The 19,332-nt window shown below is 38.2% G+C and overlaps 1 protein-coding gene across 2 annotated transcripts in view; it reads right to left on the bottom strand.

Annotated features, from left to right (window-relative positions):
• Positions 1-19,332, bottom strand: part of CSMD1 (CUB and Sushi multiple domains 1) — a 1,381,920-nt gene that overhangs the window by 57,592 nt on the left and 1,304,996 nt on the right. For both annotated transcript variants that reach the window (XM_075268411.1, XM_075268410.1), the window contains 2 exons: positions 14,938-15,111; positions 14,358-14,540 (listed from right to left, as the gene is read on the bottom strand). In XM_075268411.1, the coding sequence (XP_075124512.1) occupies positions 14,358-14,540; positions 14,938-15,111 (357 nt within the window). The remainder of the gene's footprint in view (positions 1-14,357; positions 14,541-14,937; positions 15,112-19,332) is intronic.

Genomic DNA, 19,332 nt, shown 5'->3' with positions numbered 1-19,332 from the left:
ATATTATCCTTCTCAGTACTCAAATACTACTATAATACTATAATGAAGGGTTAAAAAAAGAAAGAAAAAAAGGTTAACTATAGACTAAGGGGAAAAGGTAAGCACAATATATAGTGTATTCAGGTCCTGCAAAAGTAACTATGGTAAGGTGGCTGTTATTTCTATTTATATCATTAATATATTTAACAGAAATATTATTATTATTATTATTATTATTATTATTATTATTATTATTATTATTATTCAAATTACCTTAAATGCATGTTAGTAGGTAAGGATCACAAATATTTGTATTATTTTTATTTTTACATTGTAGGTAAAGCATCCTCCAAAAGCCAGCTGTTACTAAATGGAGAAACATGAATTCCCATTCATACAATGTAATTTGATGCATTTGATGCACTTTGAAGCCAAGCCATGTTTCCCATCAGCACCATGGCTTCCCTTTTTTTCTGTGTTAAAGACAACTGTGACAGATCCATTTTCTGATGAATATCAACAGACCTCATTGACTTTTGAAATGTAAGGCATTTTGCAACAAGAATAAGAATGTAGGCTCTGCTCTTATTACCTTGAAAAATATGGAAAACCCTGACAAAGTCCCAAAGAGTAAACAGAGTCTAATACTATGATATTCCATGACATGTATTTCAATAATATGATATAGACCCATACACACCAATCATAAAAAAGCAACAAAGGATAGGTGAAAATGGCAGTGCGTTTTATATAGAATTTTGTTCCATGTTGGTACCTGGCAGTGTATATTTTTGTGTTTTTACAGTCTGTACAATTGAAAGTGGTGTCAGTCATGTACATTGCAGTTACAGTATATTTGACACCTGGTAAAGAGTTCCCAAAAACAAGGTAGATGACAAATGTCCAAGTAACAGGATATATACAAATCTGATAGCATAATACAGATCCTGCAGACACGTGCACAAAAAGAGGCGTGCAATGAGATGCGTGTTATATGAAAAAGCCATTGAACTAACTACATTTTACACGTGTATTTTTACACGTGTAAAATGTAAAGAATACACAGCATGTAGACAGAATACACAAAGCGTAAACTCTGTGTGAAGGGGCCCTAATACATAAAACTTCCTATCTAGAAGACAGGAAAGATACTCTTTAAGCAATGCAGTTTCTCATGAAACCATGTCAACATATTATCACAACATAGTAACAAAAACCTCAAGAGGCTGCAATGCAAGCAACCTGACAGATTGGGGGCTGACACACATAGGAATTCATTAGCATATCACATGATTACTTATCATGAAATTGTGTTGTTTTTAAACAAAAGCTCTTTCTGATAGAAATATATTGACGTAGTCAGTCAACGGGATAGGTAAGGAAGGACATGTCTTGTCTTTATATTCAGGTGTAAATAATGTAGAAAGAAATCTGTCAATCTGGAATTCAATTAGAGATTTCCATGGTATCAGACAATGGTAGAACAATTGAGATATTCTGTTTCCTTATCTTTATTTATTTTGAATGACATTTCCAGCTGCCATTGGAAATCTAGTCTCTTATCACCACTAGATGAAAAATTTTCTTTCAAGTGACTTATATAGTATTTGATTGATAATGGCATCAATTATGATTTTATTGCATACTACAGTACTGCAATATAGCAAAGTGTAACTTGACTCTGATAACTTGCTGCAGCATGATATTTTAAGAGTTAAAGGGGTTTTCTCATCTCAGTGTATCAGCAGTCTGCCTGCTGTCTCTTCTCACTTCCTGTATTCCCCCCTCCCCCTCCCTTTTGTTGAATGGGCCTGAGAAGTCTCGCAACACTTAAGCAGATCAGATAATATGCTAATATGGAGATGCTTGTACAGAACAAACTCAATAGACTGTTATCTGTGTGTTTACATAGAGAGATAACAGACTGGGCTTAATCAGCAAACTGCAATTAGCTGAACAGATTATGCTGGTGGCAAGAGCAGTAAGTAATGGCCTGTAAGTCCATAGTTATAGAACACTGTGTAAACAATGGGAGGAATAAGTTCACATAGCAGGCAAACAAAGCAGCATTTCTAAAGCAAAACATTTAGGAAAAGACTTCAATTTATATAATCTACCAGTATAGATAGGATTATTGAGATAGAACAACCCCTTTAAACTAAGGTTCTATACACATTCTAGATAACATGTTAACATGTGACTACATCTGTGCTTACAACCAGGACTGATCTTACAACCTTCATAAAGCAAATTCATATAATACTAAATCTGTAAGATGTGTAATTTCACATTTAATTAATAGTTCAACAATCGGAATATTAATCTATTATTATTACTGCTTTTCTTCATTCTTATTTCTATGCATACTTATTTTTTTCTTCTTATATTCTATTTCATATTTTCCAGATTAAACATTAACTCCTTTCAGTACCTAAACAATTCATTTTACTTAACCACGGTAATACTCTATATAATGATTGAGGAAGATAACTAGAGATGGGTGAACTGGGTTTAAATGAATAATTCAATTTTTTTTTTCTATGAAACTGAACAAATGTTAATTCTTCGTAGCCAAATAAAAATGGCCGCCACTATCTATTGAGCAGGAAAAAAGAAGAGACACGTGTATGGCTAAGACCCCAGGGCCTGTGGGTAAGACTGTGGTGGAAACACATTTCGATTTTTCCGGCAGCACTTTTCACAGAAAGTCCGCAGGAATTTCCTGAAGGTTGAAACATGAGTCATGGTAATGGTAGAAATTATGTAGTGTTTCATATCACTGTTTCATATCATTACATCATACAGATGTTCTGAAAAGCTTACAATTGTAAGCAATAGTTAGGGATAGGAGGAGAATTTAGTCAGATATAAGCAATTGTTTATAGGAGTGAGAGAGCATACCAGTTTTAAACTTTTTACAGTCAGTCCAGCAGCTCTTGCTAGTGAAAAATCTTTTGTTAAGGTTGTTTTAGGCAACAGTTAAAGTAGTTGTCCAGGATAAATTGATCTTTTAAATCTAATATATATTCACCCCCTTCCTCCAAAACCTACCTAAATTATAATTACCTAAATCGCCTGGGCACATTTTCTGATTTTCCATTAACGCTCTATTTCCAGAAGAGGGAAAAAGGAACACCATTTGGGTGTACTTATTAACCTATTCATAGCACTAATAGCACATTTTTTATTCTTGGAAAACCCCTTTAACATATTTTTTTATTAACCACTTCAGTACCGGGCCAATTTGTGGTCCAGGACCAGACACATTTTAGGTTTATTATGTATGTGCGGTTTTGAGGTCTGTAAAATTTTTCTCGTATGTCTCAGTCAACAAATGTTTGCGTCTTTTTTCGGGGACACATAGGGCTTTATTGTTATGTTATTTTTATTTTCAAATGTGTTTTAATTTTTTTTATATCCAGGAAAATATAAACAAAATAGGAGGGAGATTGTGTCTGGTTTTCAATTTATTTTTTTTAAATTTCATAACACAAAGTGTCACTGAAAAACTTTATAATATAGTTTTTTCTCTCCGTTATGGTAATTTTTATTTTGTATGGTGTCGTCGGGGGTGGGGCTATAACCTTTAATAACGGCGTTTTATTAGCGTATTATTTTTTTTTATTATTATTATTTTATTTACATTTTTTAAAAACTTTTTTATTACATTTTTATTTTATTTTTTTTTCCAGATTGTGTCCCCATAAGGTGATAAGAGACCTTTGGGGACATCTGATCACTTTTTTTTTTTTTTTTTTTTGCACTGGAGGCTGATTTCTCCTATAACTGGGGCTGCTACACTTAATCCCAGTTGCAGGAGAAATCCAGCCTCCTGCACGCTGTATATACAGCTTACTGAGCTGATCTGGGGTCCTATAGGACCCAGCAGCTCTGGCAGGACACTGCTCCCGGCGGATCACGTGTCCGCTGGGTCAGAGGGCAGCTGAATTATGGCAGCATCCATAGCTGTGTATACAGCGCTCATTGAGCGCTGTATACACAGCGATCAAGATAGCAGGGGAGGTAATAAATCTTCCCTGCCATCTCTCTGGGAGCTCCAGCTGAAGTTACAGCCGGTTCCCATTGAAAGGAGCTGCACGATCTCTGTGCAGCTGCTGTGTTCTGACTGGACGTACAGGTACGTCCTGTCAGAACAAGGCAACCACTTCCCGGACGTATATAGTCTATGTAGTCTATGGGCGGTCCGGAAGTGGTTAAATACAGAAAAACACTGATGCCACCTGGGCAAATCTCAAAACAATATCCAAAATTTAAGTGTTATTTTTTTTGTTCACCTACAGCCTCACAACCTAGACTAATTTTATTAGTATTAATATGAAAAATTTTTACTTCCTAAGTTTTTTTTTTTTTTTTTACTGCTTAATTATGTGCAGGATTGGAAGCCTGTGCAATTTTTATTTTTTTTAAACCCTGTTATTTAAGCCATTTTATTTTGGTTGTTTTTCACCCAACATGCAATCTAATATGGTTAGCCTGCAGAAATCTGAAGACTCTGGCACCGTTCTAACACCATGCCGCCCTCTTCATTCTGTTAGACTAAATTCATGCAGCAGAATGTTGGCAGCAGAATGCAAAATTTTGCCTCCTATTAATTTCAAAGGGAGTTAGATAATTCATTTTCTGCTGGATACAAAATTAACTAGAAGAAGTAATAACCGTCCTGCTTGATGTTCAGGTAGATTTAGCCCTAAGCTCTCATTGAAGTGAATAGGAGTAAGAAATCTTTCTGTTGCCAGCAGAAAGATTTGTGTTGTGGATTTTACATGGTGGATCAGACTACAAAATTGGGTGTGGGAATCTAAAATTATGGTTCCATGAACTCACCAGTTTTATGCACCGGTGCCATTAACAGCACATGTTTGGTAAAGGGAACCCATGTGCAGTTCTAACCCTGCCTGGAACTACTTTGCTGCCCCTCCATTGTCTTTTTAAGGTTGCTCCAGGGTCTCTGCATCTGAGTTAGTGTTTATATTGCAAAAGGGTTCAGATGAAGGGTCCTAGTGTCCTGGAGTATAAAGGCAGAACAGGGCAGATCTCAATATTAGCTGGAAGTAACATGATTAAAGTAACCTTATTAACATAATAATTATTCAGGTACTCCTTAATTTGGAGTTTCTTGGAGAACGATTAGTGGAGTTGTCCATGAATTTTAGGACACAAGGAGGAGGCCAGGGAAGGGAAAACAAAAAAACCAAAAACATAAGCACCTGGCCCCTGTGCTCCTGTTTCCGTCACCACGGCGTGCACCATGAACTCACTGTCAGAAGTCCTGTGTTGCATGTTGACCTTCGGCGGCCATAGGAATGGACAGAGAAATATGCCATGGTTTCCTTCCTGTAGTCTTCCCTGGCCTGGGTCCTTAAATGTGTGGTCAATCTCTTTAAGTGTAGACACAATTTGTAAAGGGTAGGCAACATCTGCTAAAGATTATGCTATTTATTTACACAGATATGAACCTAATGATAAACGTATTTTCTGCCCAAGTATTTGCATAAGATAATATTGATGAAAAATTATACACAGTTTCTTTCTATTTCATTCATGGAATAAGCTTATAATAATATTTCAAAAGATGAATGCTGTTCTGATCTTTTTCTGAAACATTTAATTGTCTGTATTACTTCTCTAATAAGATGTAAAATAAATGTCAGTGCCTTTCTCCTAAAGTTCACCAGTGATTTAAACTATATGATATACTTGCTCAGCAAGTCAGATGCAGCCGTGGCTAGCTAGGGATCTCATTAGTACCAAGCGTGATACACTTCTAATATACCCCTTATGAATTTATCTCTTTAAAAATAACTTTGTGGACTTCAAAGCAGCTGATCATAAGTGGGAATCATTGTTCTTGTGTCATATGTTGTGCATTTGCTCCTCTTTCTGAATGACAGTCTGCACAAAATAATTGCTTCTCTTTAAGATGGAGCACTTCACAGGGAGCATCTAAATACAAGGCTTTGTGCTATAGTTAGATATTACCTGGTGAGACTTCTTGCTCTAGTTACCAGCTAGTCCACTGCAGCTAGAGATATAGACACAGGTTTTTGGTTTTGCACTTAACTAATTAATGAAATCACCATAAACCTTTAAATGATGTTAATAAAATATAATGTTATGCTAACGGTGAAAAAAGACGATATAGAATTATGTTTATTAAAAGTGTATTCACATCTCAAGGACCTATACTGGTAGCTTATGTAAATTGAAGACCTTTCTTAAATATATTGCTTTAGAAATGCTGTTTTGTTTGCCTGCTATGAAAACTTACTCCTCTCACTGTTTACACATAATGCCAGACCTGTGTGCTAGGACAAATGACATCACTCCTTGCTCTCACCGTTATCTACAGCTCTGTCAGCAGGACAATCAGCTGAGCTAATTGCAGTTTGCTGATAAAGTCCTGTCTATTATCGTTCTATGTAAACACATAGATATCACTGAGTGCGTTTTTTACAAGCATCTGCATATTATCTGATCTGGATTTATATTAGGTTTCTAGTAATCCTAAGTATTGTGATACTTCATAGTGTCCTTTTATGAGCTTGTTACCATTTCTTCACATTTTTGCCTTCAGGATTCCTCCTGTATCCTCAAACTTCACATATACTCTCTTCTATTGCACCTTAGCTCAAATAGCTTAGCTTAAATTAGCTCAGTTCGCAATCGATCTCTATCACCACATGCAGCCCTGAAAGAAAGTGTACTAATTGATCTGTCCTCCACCACTCCAATGGGAATAGCTCTTTTTAGTCCCTTGATTATCATCTTTTCTTCATCTCTTGAAGAAGGCATTAGAGATCTTTGGAACAAACTCAGGTGATCCCAATATTGGCTTCAATGGATATGTTATTTCTTTGGTGCTAAATACTCTCTCGAAGGGTTGGGCCTATCATTGGATACCCTGTGAATGTCTTTTTGATCCAGGGCAAGCAATTCAGTGGTATTTGTGTAAAAGGTTGCAGGTCCCATTACAACACCTGTCCCCTACTCTATTAAGAATTTTTACTTGATGGTATACTGCAAAGTATGATAAACTGATCCAGTCTACATTTTTTGGTTCTTCTAATGAATGTTTTGATCAATAGTGCTGGATTCCTTTCCCATATAAAGGCAGATGGGAATTAGTTAAAAAATAGCTAGGAGTTCTAAGTGGTAACATCTGAAATAAGTGATGTTACCAAGAAGTTTATCCCACCTCTAGAAGTCTTCCTCTAATGAAGACAGTAACATTGGAAGAAGAGTGTTGCATTCATTATCATATTCAATGCCCAATTATTTTCGTGCCCTATCTGTCCACCTACATGTAAAGTTTATCTGATTAATGCATGCAGGTGTAGCCAAGTTTACATGACTTTTTGTGCATTAAAAGGAACCTACCATCATGAATATTCTATGTAATCTAGAGACAGCATGTTATTAGAGCAGGAGGTGTTGAGTGAACTGATATATAGTTTTCTGGGGAAATATTCAGTATAACTTTTCATTTATACAGTTATTTCTCTGTTCTTTCTATGCTTCGAAGTACCATAGTAATTGAGACCAGTGGGTGGTCACATCAGCTATCTCTGTATGCACAGTCGTAGACAGGAGGCTGTTAGTCACTGCTAGAACTGCTCGTTGGACTGATTTACTTCTTCTCAACATCTAAAGAGCAAAGATGTAAATTTCTCAGCTCTTCCTATTCTACTACAAACTGTCACAGATCGAACAATATTTTCATTGTGACGGATTGCCTGTTAGTAAAAAATTGCTTATTGTTTTAACCCAACCTTTTCCATTGCTACCAATTGATTTTGTTGTGAGTTATCATGGAGCAATGATAACTCTGTTCCCCATCATCTGTTGGGGAGTTTCTCATCAGTATTGTTAGCTTTAGTCAACTCCACTCCTGTATATGAGCAGCTTATATCAAACAGACCCATCATAAAACCAATAGGTGGAATAAGTTTATGATCTCTAAGCATTGTATGCTATAAAATTGCAATACCTCTTTCTACTTAACATCACAATATTTGTGTAACACTTAGAGGTCATTATTTCAGATATCATTCAAATTAGTTTAGAAGATGCAAATTAGTATTCATTACCTTCTCTGTGGTCTATTAAAATTAACAGTGGGAAGTGATGTTAAATCATGCCTTACTTTATTTTTATTTCTAGTTATATAATAAAATGCCAATTTAGTGGAAATCTGAAGGTTTAGAGACTATCAAAGCCTCAATGATAGTAATCATTTATAATGTGCATGCATATTATACAAGTCATACACATCTCTATCTGGACCCAACTATACTTGTGACTTTGAAATGCACTCATTTATTTTCTTCTATTGTATCTATTGAAGTTGATATTCTATCTGTAGCCATGGTTTTAAAATGTACAACTTTCTTTAAAAAAAAAAACAAAAACGACTAAACTCTAAAGGTATTGACAATAAAAGCAAGTTTTATTGCTTTAGGAAATGTTAATATGAATTATATTTTTAAACTTTTTTTTTCATATATCCGTAGTGCAGGTGAGAATACACATAACTTTGTAATATAGTTAAATGAAGAAAATGGTCCATTTCTTCAGTTATTTGACTTCTTCTGCCACTGATCAAATCTGAGCAATATAAGTCTATGGAGAAGAGGAAAGCTCTTCCAAGCAGAGACATATCTGCTCTATTTCACAACTCAACTGGGTTTTATGAATTTACTAAATTCTCCTGACAAAAATGACCGTTTTAATGCTGTAACTAGCCTAATATCAATGTTTCTCTCCTTCTCCCCCTCCCCTCAGCTTGTGTATACTTGTTTATGAAATTCAGAGAAAAATCACTAGCAAGTAAAGACAGAAGGAGTCGTTAAAAACATTGGCATTTTTCTTTAGTGAAGTCTATTCAAAAGTTTGTTTCCTTCATCTGCACTATTGGTTTATGGAAAAACAATTACAATTTTACCTAATTTAATAAAATAATTACCTAGGTTTTAATTACTGCAATGTGATTTTCAGCATTTTTTTTAATAAACATACAAATGTTTGCTTCTCTCAATCTAATCCTTGCTTGATCGTAAAGAGGCCCTTTCACTACCTCTACCAACTTTGCAATACTTTAATAGGTGCTACATACTCCAACTGATTTACCCTGTGCCAGTGGCATAACTAAAGTCTTGTGGGCCCCGGTGTAGTCTTCTATCCGGGGCCTCTAACTCATCTCTATAGCAAATTCTTGAGAGCGATGGTAACAGGTGCTAAGGAGTTTAATCAATCTTAGTTTGGTTAGGGTAATCTGTGGGTCTTCTTGGCTTATGTGCCAGATGGAAACTGTAATATCAATACTGATGCCAGTGCTTATGGGCCCCCTAAGACTCTTGGGCATGGTGAACCCTCTGCACCCCCTCAAGTTACATCCTTGCCCTGTGCTAATTTGCATATGAAATTAACGCTAGGTTCACATTAGCATTGCCTCTCTATTGTTCTGGTCAGCAACAATAAGTGCATCATATTGAATGAATAGTAGGTAGTCCCTTTTATTATAGACATAACAGGAGATGCCCCTTTCACTTCAATGCCAGATTGGCTCAGCCAGAGATTTCTCCATTAGAATTTGCGATTAAATGCCAAAACACTGTGGTCAATCAGGTCACATTATTTTGGGGATTAATTTAAATGTGCCAATCATTGGGGAACAGGTCTAGCCATTGAAATGAAAGACAATGTCTCCTGCTATGGCTATGACTAAAGGAGCAACCTGCTCTTCATTTTAAAGGATGTGCTTGTTGTGATCGAGGCACTTTTGATTTGGCCTGAATGTATCAGATTGAACAAAGCATCTCCGGAATTGAGAAAAAAAAATCACTAAAATAAATGTTAGGATTCACTCACCTTTACACAGATTCAGTAGCGGTGGCTCCAGCAATGATCGATGTACCATTTGAGCTCAGTATTAGGCACCAAAACACTGCAACCAGTCTGAGTGCCCACAGTGTTTTTGCACTTAATAGTGAACTTGCCAATCATTGCCAAAGCAGATCCTACTATTAAAGTCATTATTACTGTCAGATTCTGTTATACTCATGAATACAGGCATTTCCCACTATTGATTTCAATGACCAGTCTGGTTCCCACATGTGGATCCCAACAGTGATTCCATATAGTCTAAAACGTTTGGTGAATTTGGAATAAATCCAGTGCATTCTGAATTCATTCACTCACCTCAAGTGCATTAGATTTTAATGTGCTAAAAAGTTTCCTAATATATTCACATGTTACAGATTTATTGCAGAAACGCCAAGCAGAAATATATGCACATGCTGCAGAGATACCCTGTTTAGATATATGTGGCTGTTTACGTGAAAAGGGCCCAGATCGTCGATTTAATTTGTCACTTTAATTCTAACGAAATCTGCACCAAAAGTGTACAAATTCTTAAAAGTCTCAACAAATTTGTAAACTTGACATATTTTTAAATAAAATTTTTGCATAAAACAAAATTGTGATTTTTTTTACCCAAATATGTTTTGGACTATTTTCTTTATAATTAGTATCGACGATCTGGGCCCTTTTCACGTAAACAGCCACATATATAGAAGTGTCTTAGTTTCAGAAAGTTCTGCAACAAAATTGCCACATGTGAACTTAACATACAACAGTGATAAGCTGACCTCAGCAATACAATTGTTTTGTGGATATTTTCATACGCCTAATATAATTTTCTGTATTTAAGTATCCTATAATAATGGATCAAGAATAGAGATGAGCGAAAAGTAAAATATTCGATATTCGTTATTCATTTCGAATAGCCGCTCAATATTCGACTATTCGATCGAATATCGAACCCTATTATAGTCTATGGGGAAAAATGCTTCGTTTCAGGGGAACCCACCATTCGACTCAGGAGGGTCACCAAGTCCACTATGACACCTCAGCAAATGATGCAAACACCTCTACAATGCAACTGGGACAGCAGGGGAAGCATGCCTGGGAGCATCTAACAAGCCCAAGTCACAGTTTTACCCCACCATCACAGTCTATCAACTACACACTTTCTACACTCAAAAAAACATCTATCAAAGTGGGCAAATACCTGGAAACCTTCTTTTTTCCCCAATTGGATGGACAGAAACCCAAATTCAAGCTAAAGAAACATTAACAAGCACCCCTTTAAATCACGTTGCCCATGACAACCACAGATAGAATAAGCAATGGGAAATCCAACAGTACCCACCCTTAACTGTCATTGTGGATGGATGTGTGTGTGTGTGTGTGTGTGTGTGATGTGGTAAGACCTTCCAAAATTCACTTTTATGGCTCTTAATGTGAGCCCTTCAAAATTAAGTTACAGGCCCTTAAGCTGAGCTACCAGCAGAGATTGAGGCCCTTTAGGTGACTTCAGCCTCTTATCAGCAGAGTTTTAAGCCCTTAGAGTGAGTAGAGCCTTGCACCATCAGAGTTTTGGGCCCTTGGACTTAGTAGAGCCTTTAAAAAGCAATGTTTTTGTCCCTTGCAGTGAGTAAAGCCTTGCACCGGCAGTGTTTTTGTCCCTTGGAGTGAGTTGAGCCTCTAACCAGCAGAGTTGGGGGGAATGAGGGTGGATTGAGACTCTAACCAGCAGAGTTGGGGGGAATCAGGGTGGATTGAGACTAACCAGCAGAGTTGGGGGGAAGCAGGGTGGATTAAGACTCTAACCAACAGAATTTGGGGAAATGAGGGTGGATTGAGACTCTAACCAGCAGAGTTGGGGGAATGAGGTTGGATCGAGACTCTAACCAGCAGAGTTTGGGGGAATCACTGTGGATTGAGTCTAGTAGGAGCACAATTGTGCAACACTGACGGCGGAGGAGTATGAGGAGGAGGAGGAATTGTAGAGGATGAGCACACACATAAAACTTCATGTCTGGGTGTTTGATACCGATGGACATGAAAATGATGGGTCTATCCAGTGGCTGTTTATTTTTATCAGCATCAGCTGGTCAGCACTTTCAGCTGACAGCTGGCTGTGCTTATCCGTAATTATGCCACTGGCTGCGCTGAAGACCCTTTCTGAAAGTACGCTGGTGGCAGGGCAGGAAAGGACCTCCAATGTGTACAGTGCGAGTTCCAGCCACAAATCCAACTTAGAGACCTAATAAGTATAGGGTGCAGAGGGATCGGAGAGGACAGGGCTAGTGTCAGCCAGGTACTCCCACAACATGCGCAACATACTTGTCCCTCCTGGTGACACTAGGCCCCTCAGTGGCAGTAGTTTGGCCACAGGGTGCCATTAACGTGTCCCAGACCTTGGAATATGTGCCCCTGCCGGGTGTGGACCAGATGACATTTGTTTGCCTGTTGGAGGAACTCTCATGTGTGCCACCAACGAGAGTTGATGGAAACATCTCCATCATATTCTGCACCAGTTGCTTGTGGCAATCACTGATGTGACTGGCCCTCCCCTCTACCGGAATAAAACTACAAACATTTTTATACGGGGGGTCGAGGATTGCAAAAATCCAGTAGTCGTTGCTCTCCAGGATTTTGACAATGCGCTTGTCAGTTGAAAAGCACTCCAACATGTATTCAGCCATGTGTGCCAGAGTGTTACTTGGCATCACTTGGCTGCCCCCACCGGAATGGTCACTCTCCATTTCCTCCTCTTCCTCCTCCATTTCACCCCAACCGTGCTGCAGCAATGGGACACAATGAACTTCCCCGCTAGCCTCATATGTGACAATGAGATCTGCCACTTCGTCATCCTCCTCCCTCAATATACGCTGTGAAGTGGCCAGGAGTGTGCCCTGACTATCCTGTTGGGATGGTTGTGCTCCTATGCCCAACTCCTCATCATCCAATGCATTATCCCTTATGGCGATGAGGGATTCTCGCATCACACACAGGAGCGGGATTGTGACACTCACAAGTGCGTCGTCACAGCTGACCCTCATGGTTGACTCCTCAAAGACATGCAAGATCTCACATAAATCTGCCATCCATGGCCACTCATGGTGCAGAAACTGCACATATATAGCACATATATAGCAGGAGGTAACTGCTCTGTATTCCTGCAAATTTGTGGGGGGTGACACCCCAAAGAAAAGCTGGTTTGCACGTATATAGCAAGAAGTAACTGCTGTGGATTCCTGCTGTTTTGTGAGGGACACCCCTAATAAAAGCTGGTGTGTACGTATATAGCAACAAGTAACTGTTCTGTATCCCTGTTTTCCACCGTCCGTGGAAAGCTGGACTCCCGTCCCTGCAGTGTATAGCTCTGAGAAGAGCAGTTGTTATTCTTTGGTTTTTCCCTGCCTATCTGAAGCTAATGCCTATATAGCCCTCAGCAGATATGTTTCTCTCCCTATCTCTGACAGCAAATCTGGCGAATATGGCGGCGGACGTTCTTATAAATGGGAGGTCACATGTTTTCGGCAGCCAATGGGTTTTTTCAATTTTTTTCACTGCCTCCATTGTCGTAGTTCCTGTCCCACCTCCCCTGCACAGTTATTGGTGCAAAAAGCGCACAAGGGAAGGTAGGAGGGGATACAAATTTTTACTCCATATGCCGCGTGGTATTCGATTGGGAATGAATACCTCGAACGGCCTGATATTACCTATATACCTATTCGATTGAACGGTGTTCGCTCATCTCTAATCAAGAACAATAACCTATATTATGCAATAATATTGGCTTAACTATCATTACCATAATCAGAGACATGAACATTGCGACCATAATTTTGCAAATATTTCTATATTGGTTAGATAAATGCTACTTCTTCTGTATTTCTAGATTTCTGTGCTTTGATTAAGAGGGATTTGTGGGATAGCATTTTCAAGTAATAAGCACAGGTAATAAGAGCCATTCTGTCAATCCTTTGGCTATTATATGAAGCTGCATGACCTTGCGGGGGCATTGAACAGACTTGTGGTTGCAGCAGTACACAGAAGTCAAATAATTTCCTCAACAATTTTGTCGTTCTAGTAAACGTGCTTTATCGACATGTTTGGGTTGAGTTTTCATGTAATCCTGGAAAAATCTTCTGATTTACCTTTGGATATAGTACACATCCTCTGGATTCCAATATTTTGTCTAGAGACGAGAGCGTTTAAAGAACTTTAACCCCATGTTTGTAGTGTGGGTAGTTCATATATCTCTTAATATAACCTCAGAACATTGTAGTTTTTTTTTCCATCTTGGTTATTATTTACATTTTACAATTGCTGTTTGTTTTTCAATATTTTCTTTGCACTGTTTTAATGTCCATTCACAAAGACTGCATTTCGATCAAATGTATATACTGTACATTATCATTTCAGTTTATCATTATCAATATGATTCAGCAAGTTGTGGTCAGGAAATCAGATTCTCAGAACGTACATACATGGCCCTTTGTACTTACCTTCACACGATGGCTGTATTCCAGACCATGACCCATTAGATAGACAAATCCTTTCCATTGATCCTAATAAGGTATACCCCATTTCACAAGAAAAACGAAGCAAGCTTTTTGTTTTGAATTCATTTCCAAGACGTGATCCATGAGCTGGGATTCCAGGGTCACCGCACATTCCAGGATTATTTCCTTAAGATACAGATACACTTTTACTTTGACATGGAAAATATACAAATATAACAATAATTATACACATAGTATTTAAAAAGTGGATAGTTATATCTACAAGAAGATATGGATATTTATGTATAGATGCATAGATGAAGGAAACAAAGATTTCTGATTGCAGAAAAGCAAGAAAATTGTAGGAAAAAGAAAAAAATTGCATGGTAGTATGCACCATAATATTATGTATTGTAAAGTATAACTGAGTTTTAGAAAGGAAAAGTGCAGATATGATATATTGTGGTTATTGACTACTATATCACAGCAAAGAATTAAGTAGAATAACGGGTCTTAAGAAAAATATACATATCAGATAAGCCCCAAATAGAAATAAAATAATTCAATGTATGCAGTAATATACCTGAGCAGTGAGGAAGTATCCCACTCCATCGACTGTCCTCTTGGCACACTCTTGTTGCATTCCCTATCAATATACGAGCTCCGGTGCATGAATAATGGATTTTTGATCCATATATAAATTTGTCTCCACTTAAAATTGCATTAGCAGGGATTCCAGGATGGCCACATGATATTGCTGCGAAACATAAATTATTTCTTAATAAATCTAACAAGACCTATTTTTCTATTAAACATCTATACTTTATGAAATTGGATTGCCAGAGAATTTACAGAAGTAGAAAATTACTCCATGTAATAATACAGTTAGAAGCCCAAAACAATTGTAGACAAGTGGAAATCACCACCACATAGTGTCAATGATTTATCTGGAGATGAACATTGCTTCATCTGTAATTGTAATGAATTTTTGATTTCCTCATCTCTTCCCTTCAGCTATGTCTGCACTTTCAATTCCTTAGTGAGAAAAGCATATTACAAAAGCTTTGCCACTGTCTTTTCTCATCCATTGGTTAAACTTGTTTGACTTACTTTAGGGGGCGTTCAATAGGTCTCTGTCCTATTCCCCAAACTGGTATTTTTTGGCCAGACACAAAGTCCTGCATGTCCGGTCAAAAAAAAAAAAAGGTTACCCCGTGGACCCCGGTGTACGGACCCCGATGGTTGCTTTTAAAACCCATAACTTGCTTTCTCCCAATCATCTATGAATTTACAAGTTTTGTAAATACTTTATGTGATGGGCTTATCCACTTTTGGATTACTACTTCTAGAAAGATTTTCTTTAAAGATGGCTTCCAGGTTTACAGGTGCAGGCAGCTGGTCCATTAATATCTTTTGAACACTATACTTTAGTGGTTCTCTTTTCTTTTTTCATATAGGGTGAGAGAATAGAATTTGGGTCTATATTAGGAAATGCATGAGAAAATGAACCAATGAGGCAATGTTCCTAGTTCTCTTTTTGTCTACTTATCAATATACTCGGTATGGACCTAACCTAATCCTGATTCCATTAAACCATAGGGGAGAGATTAACAACAAACTGTGAAGTACAATTCCTCTTAAACTTTGTCACCTTCAGATTAAAATGGCATGAGCCGATATACAAACATATCTGAAAGTTAAGTAAGTTAAGTAGCGCTTATACATACTGTAATAAGAAGTAGCTGAAGTAAGATATGCTTCATTTATAATGACTACGCTTTTCGCAAATTTAGCACCTCCTCTGGCGACCTGTGCACCAGAAATTGAAATATGTGCCAGTTATGAGTGGGCATAGATTTCAGGTAAAATTTCCACCATATTTCTGGCATAACTATATAGTTAGGGTAGTAGAAAAATATAAAAAGTTGAATTTTTCTATAAAAATTTAATTTTTGTTTCTTAATAGAAAACTGACGTACATTAATTAAATAAATTATTGCAGGCGAACAGTTGGGTGTGTCGGGGGCTTCCTGATTTTCACCCAATGGCAGAAATTGGGTAAAATAAAATTGGCCATGTTGAATTAAATTGTCTGGCAGATAAGCCACTATCGGAGGTATTTAAAATGGATTTATAATCTTATGTCCATTAATATAAACGTGTATAAAGATGTATCAGCTGAATACGTATTTGTCCATCATCTAGTCTATGACTAACCCTGTGAATTGAAGTGTGTGACAAGCCCCTTTAAACAGGATTCATATACATAGTTAAAAATAGAGTGTTTTTATTTTTACATGCAGACGTAAAACCAACTAAAAGCAATTACCGCGCTAAATTACTAATGAGACCATTTTCAAACTACTGTAAATAATTTTCCAAGGGATGTTCAAATTCCCTGGATCTCTTATAATTTTCTCTTAATGACTCAGGTAGATTGAAAAACGGCACAAGGGGAAACTAAAAATAATTTAATTGTTGATTTCCACAGACCTCATTTCCTTAAAAACTGTTTCAAGAGTAAACAGTGATGCAGGATCATTTGCGGAGGGGAAAAATGTAGGCAGGAACTAAGAGTCTTGTTCTAGTTCTTGTTCATTCATTCAAAAAATAAAACCTCCATTGTTGCAAGTAACCTCTTGCGATTGCGATGTTTCATCCCTTATGTTTTAATTCCAATTGTTTGCTTTCTCTCAGGCTGTGTTCAATGCTGCAGTAAATCATCTCTCCTCCATATTTCTACTGTTACAAGAATCTTAACTAAAGTGCACTTTTAAAGAAATTACAGATAGCAAAACAACCTCTTTCATTCCCTTTGGAATCTCTCGAACTATCTACACATATCCAATTGTTTCATTTTGTTTGTCTTTCTCTATATTTTAACCCTGGAACTGAGTCATTCTAGCACCATAAACAACACATTTATTTGAAATGTTATTATATCAAATCCAAAGTTATAGTTTCCAAATAATACATATTTGGCAAGTATGCTTCAAGGTCAAATGCTCTCAGACAGGTTAACTTTCAGCAGTGGGGCATTAATCTGTATTATACAGAAAATAATATATACACAACAGAGATTTCCCTTACTTAAAGACACATAGGGGCAGCTTTAGAATAAGAGAGAGAGGCAGACCATGCATTAAAGGGATTCTATCATTAGAAACCCTTTTTACAATAAATACACGTAGGAATATTATTATTATTATTATTATTTATTTATTTATTTATTTATTTATTTATTTATACAGCACCATTAATTCCATGGTGCTTTACATTTGGGGGTTACATACAGTACACAAAATATACAGGTAGATATAATACTAACAGTGACCGACTGGCACAGTGGGGTAGAGGGCCCTGCCCGCGAGGGCTTACAATCTATGAGGGAAGGGAATGATGCTAATGTTAGATGCTTGAACTCAATTCGCTGGGCTATGGGTAGCCAGTGGAGGGACTGGCAGGGGGGAGCAGCCGATGAAGAATGAGGGGTGAGGTGAATTAAGCGAGCAGCACAGTTTAAGGTGAACAGGAGGGGGGGCGATGGTGTTTGCTGGGAGTCCATGGAGGAGAGTGTTGCAGTAATCTAAGCAGGAGATTAGGAGAGCATGGACCAGTGTTTTAGCAGTTTCTGGGGTGAGAAAGGAGCGGATTCGATGGATGTTTTTGAGTTGGAGTTGGCAGGAAGTGTTGAGGGTTTGAATGAACTCCGTTTTCTCCTTATTGAGTTTGAGAAAGCGGGAGGAGAGGAAGGAGGCTACAGCCACTAAACATTCTGGAACTCTGGCCAACAGAGAGATAATGTCTGGTCCAGAGATGTATATTTTGGGTGTTATCGGCATAGCAATGGTATTGAAAACCATGAGATTCTATGAGTTGGCCCAGGCCAAGAGTGTAGATGGAGAACAGGAAGGGTCCTAGGACGGAGCCTTGGGGGACACCTACAGAGAGGGGGCGGGGTGAGGATGTGGTATGCCAGTGGGAGATGCTGAATGTGCGGTCGGTGAGGTATGAGGAGATCCAGGAAAGGGCCAAGTCTCAGATACCAATAGAAGAGAGAATTTCTAACAAGAGGTCAGGGAGAGGGCAGAGGAGAGGTCAAGGAGGAGGAGGAGGACAGAGTAATGACAGAGTAATGATGCTTGGCTTTGGCGGTTAGAAGGTCATTAGTGACTTTGGTTAGGGCAATTTCAGTGGAGTGAGAGGGTCTGAAGCCTGACTGTAGTCTGTCAAAGAGCAGGTTGGACGAGAGATAGGAGGAGAGTTCAGAGTAGACGTGTTGCTCAAGTAGCTTTGAGGCATATGGGAGCAGTGAGATGGGAGGATAGTTGGCTGGAGAGGATGGGTCGAGGGTTTGAAGGCAGAGGGGAAGGATCCATTGGTTAGGGATAGGTTGAAGAGATGGGTTAGGCCTGGGGTGATGACTTTAGTGAGTTTGGGGATGAGATGTGACTCGATTGAGTCAAGCGTGCAGGAGGTGAGGTGAGATTTGGAGATTAGGGAGAAGAGTTTTTCCATCGGTGATAGTAAAGAAACAGGTTAAGGATGATGAGCAGTGAGCAGTTGGGTACAGTGGTTGCCGGGGGTGTAGGGTGAGACTGTCTCTGATGGTGTCAATTGTAGTTTTGAAGTAAGAGACAAAGTTGTCAGCTGAGATAAGTGACGTCGGAGGGGGCACAGGAGGACGGAGGAGGGAGTTGAAGGTAGTGAATAGCTGTTTGTGATAGTGAGATAGTGTAGATATGAGTGTGGTGAAGTAGATCTGCTTTGCAGAGGTAAGTGCATTCTTAAATGCGAGAACTGCCTCTTTGTAACTGAGGAAGTCCTCCTGGGAGTGGCTTTTCTTCCAGAGGCGTTATGCAACCCGTGAGGCATGTCTCAGTTTTTTAGTCAGGTCAGTGTGCCAGGGTTGCTCATTGATCGGTCGGGCTCTGGTGTTTGTGAAGGGAGCCACAGAGTCAAGGGTTGAGGTAATTGT

The sequence above is a fragment of the Leptodactylus fuscus genome, chromosome 3 (genome assembly GCF_031893055.1).
Source record: "Leptodactylus fuscus isolate aLepFus1 chromosome 3, aLepFus1.hap2, whole genome shotgun sequence".
Lineage (NCBI taxonomy): Eukaryota > Metazoa > Chordata > Amphibia > Anura > Leptodactylidae > Leptodactylus > Leptodactylus fuscus.
The sequence above is the reverse complement of the archived record's forward strand: the minus strand, read 5'-3'. Positions and strand labels throughout refer to the sequence as shown.